Source organism: Equus przewalskii, chromosome 3 (genome assembly GCF_037783145.1).
Source record: "Equus przewalskii isolate Varuska chromosome 3, EquPr2, whole genome shotgun sequence".
NCBI classification, from domain to species: Eukaryota; Metazoa; Chordata; class Mammalia; order Perissodactyla; family Equidae; genus Equus; species Equus przewalskii.
In genome coordinates, this window is record NC_091833.1 from 52,619,898 (window position 1) to 52,627,363 (window position 7,466).

At 47.5% G+C, this 7,466-nt stretch overlaps 1 protein-coding gene across 1 annotated transcript in view; it reads right to left on the reverse strand.

Moving 5' to 3' along the window:
* CDS1 (CDP-diacylglycerol synthase 1) overlaps nucleotides 1-3,752 on the reverse strand; it is a 61,519-nt gene extending 57,767 nt beyond the window's left edge. Inside the window, exon 1 of the mRNA XM_008538424.2 lies at nucleotides 3,100-3,752. Coding sequence (XP_008536646.1) covers nucleotides 3,100-3,216 — 117 coding nt within the window. The 5' untranslated portion in view covers nucleotides 3,217-3,752. The remainder of the gene's footprint in view (nucleotides 1-3,099) is intronic.
* Nucleotides 3,753-7,466: the final 3,714 nt, after the last annotated feature.

Below are 7,466 nucleotides of genomic sequence, written 5' to 3' on the forward strand. Positions count from 1 at the left end.
CCTTTGTTTCCACCCCCATCTTGAACCACCTCTCTATTTTAAGAAGGACACACCCTGTCCAACCCAACTTGTCCATGCTCACTCCTAACCTGCAAAACTCCCCAATAATTTTTGCTTCTTTCCTAACAGTCTCTTGAATTGTGGATCAAAATGTGTCTTCCAGCAGGCTCTTCTTTTATTAGTCTTACTCTGATCACCCTAGTCTAGGTCCCATCACCATTATCTAAAAGATACCTCCTCTCTCACTCCCTCCTAGCCCACCCCTACTACACATACTACAAGTCCTCATCATTTCATAGCTGTAATATTTGCAACAGGATCCTAGCTGGTTTCTTTGTGGCAGGTCTCTCCTCCTTCCAACATTTTCTCCAGACTGCTGCTAGAGTGATAGACAAACGCCTCTGCAGAAACTTTCTAGTGGCTTCCCAGAGTCCAGGAAATGAAGCCTGGCCTCCTTCACAAAACTCTCAAGCTCCCAACCCCACCTCCCAAACATGCACAGCTTATGCTCCAGGAGTATCAAACTAAGTTTAGTTCTCTGTGCCTAGAATGCTGACTCAAGAAAGCTTCTACACACCCTTTGCCTAGAATGCCCTTCCCCAACACTTGTCTCCCTGGTGAATCCCAGGCATTTTTTAATTCCTAGCTCAACCCTCACCCCCTCTCTTTTCCTGTTGTCTTCATATAGAGTCCAATTATGCCCTCTATGCTAACAACGAGCCTTGTTTAGACTTCTAATAAATCTAACTCATATATGTCTCCGGAGGGGTTCTTTGAGGGGGAGGTCTTGTCATCTTTCAAGTATGACTCCAGACATAACAATTGGGAACATTGCCCTGCAGGTAAGAAACACTTTATCACTTGCTATTTCTCTGGGGCACAGAGCTTTCTCTCAGCATAAGTCTCCAGGTCCTAAACAAGGAGAATGTCATGTTAATGCACCATTATAAAAAGCCTACAAAATGGCATGGGAGTGTACTATAATAGCAGAATAGAATACACCTCCTCCACTTCCTTCATTAATTCCCCAAGAGTTTTGCCTTTAATGCAACTTGAACAGAGAAAGCACTTAAAGAGTTTAAATGGACCAAATATTAACCAGGCTCCAATGAGCACACTGATTTTAAAATAGCCCTTGACCTGGAAATACAGGTGCATTCAAACACACACCCTGATAAGAAAGGACAGAGGAGGATAGAGTTCAGTGTTTTCTCAAAGCTTACCAAGAGTTCCTCGTGATAAACTTTCCAAGTACAGCAATATTTTAGATAAGGTTTGAAACTCATCCCTGTCTAAGAAATCTTAACACAACTGGGTACATATGGCAATATCTACTCTCAGAAAACAAAATCCAGCTGGGTATGTATTAATGAAAACCAAGAGTGCAGCATTTATAAATAAATACACAGTGAGGTAACCCAGTCACAGATAGCTAGAGACAACAGTTCTAATGAGTCAAATCAAACCACACAAGTAGTTTCCATTTTAAATAGATTAGGGTGTTAAGAAACCAAATTATTTTATGCATGGCTTCCTGAAAACGTTTTCTCTTATTAAAAGCTTGTTCGCTTCTTCTAGTTAAGGAAGTCAACATGGGGAAGCTGGCATTTCCTTGATTCTAAACTATACCAGTGGTAAAACAAAACAAATCCCAACCTAATTAATTCTATTTTTGGTCTAGTTTCCAAGGCAGTTTTCATGGAGTATTCTCAGGCCACTGTTTCTAGCTTTGTAACATCAACCTTCAGTAGCTGGAAACTGTTACAGTTTGTGTAATTTCTTGACACATATGTTCTATTACAGAGTCTCATTTTATTCTACTTGCTATCCAGGGTAGATTAGAAAAAACAACAAAAAACACACAAAAAAGGACGTCATCCCATTGATTCTAAAGTTTCATTCCTAAAATCACTGTTAAACTTATTTCATGATATCGTGTGGTATGTTCCTACCAGGGCTTTGTAACTTGAGTTACATCAAATTCACCAACATCAAGTTCCAGGTGGAACCCTCTCCAAATGACAACAACCAGTGAGTCTCAGCAACAGCACCAACCAGAAGAAAGGGAATCAGGAACCAGGTCCTGGTTCCACAAGGCCCCTGACTTGACCTTGGGCATTCCACTTCACTTTTGTAATTCCAATGGCAGTACCTGCTTCCGAAAGAGTATGTTTCTAGGAATAGTTTAAGTGCTTTAAGCTTCTACAATAAAATGGAATTTTATAAAAAGAAGATTTTATAAAACTATCTATTCTCTGGCCCAATTTCCTAAACCGTCCGATCTAAAAGGTCATAAAACTGTAGTTTTCTTTTCAAAAACTCCTACTCGTACCACCGTATTCCCGAATAAGCAGAACTTTGACTCTCTTTCTACCTTTTAATAGTAGTATTACATCTACTTATTCTTAAATGTGAAGCAAGGGTGATCTATAGAATTGGGAGTTAAAAGTCCTCATGAATTAACGTGTCAGGTCAAATTAGATCTACCGGTAGACACAAGAACTGCACTGTCTCCCGGGGACTCAAAGGAAGCTGGAGGATTGCAACGTGTCCCGTGAAGGATACTCTCAGACCTCCAAAATCTATTGTACTGAAAAAGGGCAGAGGAAACGAAAGTGCCGATGGGGCAACGCGAGAAGCAAGGGCTCCAGCTTCAGGATCCAATGGCACTGCAAGAACCCAAGGTGCACGTCTTCAGTTTAGTCCTTACTAACTTTGTTCCTCTACTGTGAAGAGATGTGAGGTGGCAGCTACTAGAAAACTGCAGCTTCTAGGGTGGCAGGTTCCATCCTGACTCTAGCGTCGGCCCCAGACCCCGGGAAGGAGGGCTGGAACGCGAAGAAACGAAATTGTAGTCAAGTTGAACCATCCAGCTCTCCCGGGAAGGGGTCGCGGGCATCCTGGAAACACCACCATGGGGCCCGGCTTCTCGAGCCCACCGGAGGAAGCAGGAAATAATGCCAGGCCCGGAGGACGGCGCCGCGGGCAGCCCTCAGCTTCACCTGACGATCGGCGGGCCCCACCCCTGCGCCCAGGTGTCCCGGCCCAAACCGGGCGCCAGGAGCGGCGCGGGTGCGCGCCTTTCGCGGCTCCACTTACTTTGTCACTGGTGCTCTCGGTTTCGTGGTCGCCGCCGGCTGCCTCTCCCTCGCGGGGCGGCGGCGCCACCGCTCCCCCGGGGCCGGGGCAGCCTCCCCGGTGCCTCAGCTCCAACATCTCCCGCTCCCGCGTGGCCGTGGAGGCCCCCTCCAGCGCCCCGAAAGCCGAGCTGCGCACGGGGTTCGCTGGCGGGCCGCCCCGCAGCCGCGCCCGCGACGTCCGGCCGAGCCGCGGCCACTAACACGCCCCCACCATGGAGGCGCCGCCACCGCGCCGGGTCACCCCCAAAACGGCATCAACGAGCGAGCGCTCGAGGCCGCTCCCAGCGAGCGCGGCGCCGGGGCCCGGCAGGGGTGCGGGGCCAGCTCCGGGCGCCCCGCCCGAGCGCAGAAGGTGGGGAGCCGAGGAGAGCGGAGGACGGCGGCCGCCGGTTGCCAGGTGCGCGTCCCCACGCAGAGGCCCAGGTGGGAGGAGAAGAGGGGCGGGGAGGGACGCGGGAAGCGTGACCCGCGCTGGCGCTTCGCGGGGCGCCCGCCGCCTCGGCCCTGCCACTCCCCGCCCCGCCTCCCAGCTCCGGAGGCGGCCGGTGCCGGCCCCCTACACCTTTCGCCCGGTTCCTGCCTCCCGCAGCCGGGTCACGCGCCGCAGGCCCCGCCCCGCCCCGCCCCGCCCCGCCCCGCCCCTCTGCGCTGCACTGCGGTTCCCACAGCCCCGCCTCCCGCGGGGGGTGACGTCACGACCCGACCCGCCGCCCCGCCCCCGTCTCTGCTCGCACCCGGGCGAGGGCTTTGAGAAAAGGTGGGAGCGACGCGGGCTGGACCAAAGGGGAGGAGCAGGGAGGTGGAGGAGGGACGAGCATCGTGCCTGGACGTGAGGAGTGGGGCCTTGTGGACCCGTCCCCGAGCGCCTGCGAGGGCTGGAAGAACCACTCGAGGACGCCTGGCAGTATTGACAGCACTTAGCGCTCTCTCTTCAAATGACTCCTCGACCGCATGTGGTTGACGCACCGCGGCGTCCCGGAGGTTTAGAGGCGTCCAGAAACTTGTCTGGCAGGATCGACTTGTTGACTTCGCGGCCTTCTAGGCCAGTGTCATCACCTCAAAAACAGGAGGTGCGTTTGTCTCACTGGGCATCCCTGGATGGGTTGGCCAGTTTCAATCACAAACCCAAGCTCTGTCTCCGAGAAACTCGACTGTTGAATCTCACAAAACTCATTGCCTAGGGTCCGCAGAGAGAACCCGGACCCAGAGATGCCGTGGGGTGCGATTGCCAGCCCGCTAATCTCTGAGCAGTCATGGACCTTAGGCTGCTAAAGCTGGAACAGGAAGGGCACAAGAGCCGCGTTAATTCCATTCCAAATCCTGTTAGAAGATGATTAGTTTTCTTGACGTGTATCTGCCACCTGGTCGTTCCTGACAAGCTGACAAATGGAAAGAAAAGGAGACAGGCCATCATACAAACAGGGCAACATTCAGGAAGGCATTCTTACAGACATAAATCAACAATGTAAAGTTCTCAAGGTCATTACTGACACGTTGCAAATAAGTAACGTTGTTCTGAAAATTTAATAACACACAAAAACAAAAAGTCAAAGTAAGATACATTGAAATGCAGAGCACAAGGACATCATTTTACTTCACCAAACAAATCTTTAAAGTTCTGGGTTCCGTTTGGGTCACTACCACATTTTCAAAAGGATTTAGAGAAATTGCTCAGTCTTATGAGAAGAGTAAGAAAAATAATAAAGATATGAAAATAAGTCCTTGAGTGGTGTTAGTGGTGTGGTTTTTCTTAAGAAGCAGAAGACTATGTTTCTCCAGTTATTCAGTCGTTCTCCATTTCTTTGGAGGACCAGAAATGAAGGACCCCATTTCTTTGGAGGACCCCATCCAGCCAAAAGGGATATTAGAAGTGCTCCATTGGTCCATTCTACCTTTTTTTATTATTATTATTGGGGTAACATTTGTTTATAACATTATAGAGATTTCAAGTGTACATCATTATATTTTGACTTCTGTATAGACTACGTTGTGTTCACTACCAAAAGTCTTGTTGCCATCCACTGGTCCATTCTAAACTTTGTGGAAGTTAAGAAACCTGAGTTCTAGTCCCACCGATGCCACTAATGGCTGTCTCACCTTGGCCAAGTCATTAAACTTCAATGTCCCCAGATGTAAAATGGATAGTAAGGAGGATGGCCTCTGTGGTCCCTTCCAGCTCACACATGATTCTGCAACTAAAGCCTCGCTTTATCAGAATCCAGCCCTGCCTTTCCCCCATGCCTCAAGAAAAGGGACCCAGCATAGCAAGGTACCCTATGGTTTCCTTCCTCCTTCCCCTTCCCCTAGTCAACTCTATAGCTCCTTTGACTTCTCCCTTTGCTGCAGGAGAAAAATACAGAGAGAAGTGGCAGGAGGGAACAATAGAGGACAGAAGTGCATGACAGAAGCGACAGTATTCCCAGCCCCAGGAAAAGTGGGACCACTGCAGAGACTGCCAAGATAGAGTGCTTCACTGCTTGACCTCACCCTTCCTGAAGCTCTGCCTGCTTCCTGCACTTCAGCCGAGGCGGTAATTTCTTCCCATCTTCATTATGGTTATTGCCACTAATTGAGTGATTGCACTGAGCCCAGACAGCAGAAACCACAGTTTATTCATCTCCACGGGCCAAGTGTTTGCCACAGTGCTACCCACCCCCCACCTCATAATCCACATGTTTGAAGAAGTGAATGAAGAAATGAATGAATAGTAGATGTAATAGCATATATAGTATTTGTAATTTTTTAATAAAAAGGTCTATAGTAGGTAAGTACTGACTTATCTTCATTTTTACTTTCTGTGAAAAAGAGAGAGATTGATTTTAATAAGTACTAAATGGGGATTCCAGAGGCCGGCCCTGTGGCTGAGTGGTTAAGTTCACACGCTCCACTTCACTGGCCCAGGGTCTCGCTGTTCAGATCCTGCACACGGACATGGCATCACTCATCACGCCATGCTGGGGTGGCATCCCACATGCCACGACTAGAAGGACCTACAGCTGGAATACACAACTATGTACTGGGGGGCTTTGGGGAGAAAAAGAAGAAGGAAAAAAAGTGGGGAGGAGGTTTCTAGTAATGACTTGCACCATGTACTTAAGATTATTTACCGTACAATCAACCACAACTGGACTTACTGAGCTCTGCGTCTCAGACTTTCTTAATGTCTTTTTTCTTTTTCATTTTTATCTTTCATTTTTCTCCATTCAGGGAGCTTACGTTCTCTACATTTATTACATTTATGTTCAGTGACACAAAATCTGGCGTGTAATGGCTTCTAAGGCTTCACCTCTTAGTTTTAGGAGAGTTCAATCTGCTAAAGGGCCCCCCCAAGCACACACATGGGTGAATCACACAGGAGACACTTGGCGAATCCTTCTTGGTTGGTTTATAGATTTTCTACTTTAGTGATATTAGAATGATTCAGAACTCAGTGAAGGATTTGCTGCAGGGGAGAGAGAGTGCTAACATTATCATTTATATGGTTTTTATTTTTCATCTGATTTTTTTTTCTTACCTTCTCTTTTGCCCTAAGATAGAGAGACCTTGCCTGAAGTAGTAAGCATATGAGATGGAGAGACTGGCTATTACTCTCTTCCCTGAGTACCTTCAGAACGTTCCCAGACTGATAAACATTCCCCTCTTGTATGGCAATTTGAACTGCTTTCCACATCAGAGGCTCAAAGGCGCCTGGCTGGAATGTCCTCGTCTTGCCAGGGGAAGAAGAAATTTTCCTCAGCCAAGGTTTTCCAGTTGCTTGGACACCCACATTATAGCTTTTGTCGCTTGACCTATCTTTCTCTGTTGCTCTCTCTCAACTCGGTTTGTAAGTCAGAGGTAGGAATTTCTGGTTTAGGGCTACCAGAAAACCTTTTGTGGGAAATTCTGGAAGGACAATTTATGTTTACATTCTTATTTTTGATGAAACTACACGGGAAAACAATGGTGTGCCATCAAGTATTATACTGACCGTCTTTCAGAGAAGTGAGTGTTGTGGTCTAGTTAGAAGCATGGGTTTTATACACTGGGAACTCTGGGTGCAAGTCATAGCTCCACCATTTTTCCAGCTGTGACCTAATTTACTTTATGCAAAGTTTCATTACATGTAGCTGAAGCCACATTGTAACTGACCTGCCCATTCAAAGTTTAAATCTTTTGCATCACTTTACAAAGCATTTTCACATACATTGTTTTATTTATTCTACTCAACAACCTATGAGGGAGGCAGGACAAATATTATTATTCATATTTTACAAGGAAAACAATCTGAGGTTCAGAATGTAAACTGCCCAAGTTTACAGTGGAAATTTGGGATTGAAATCTAGGTTT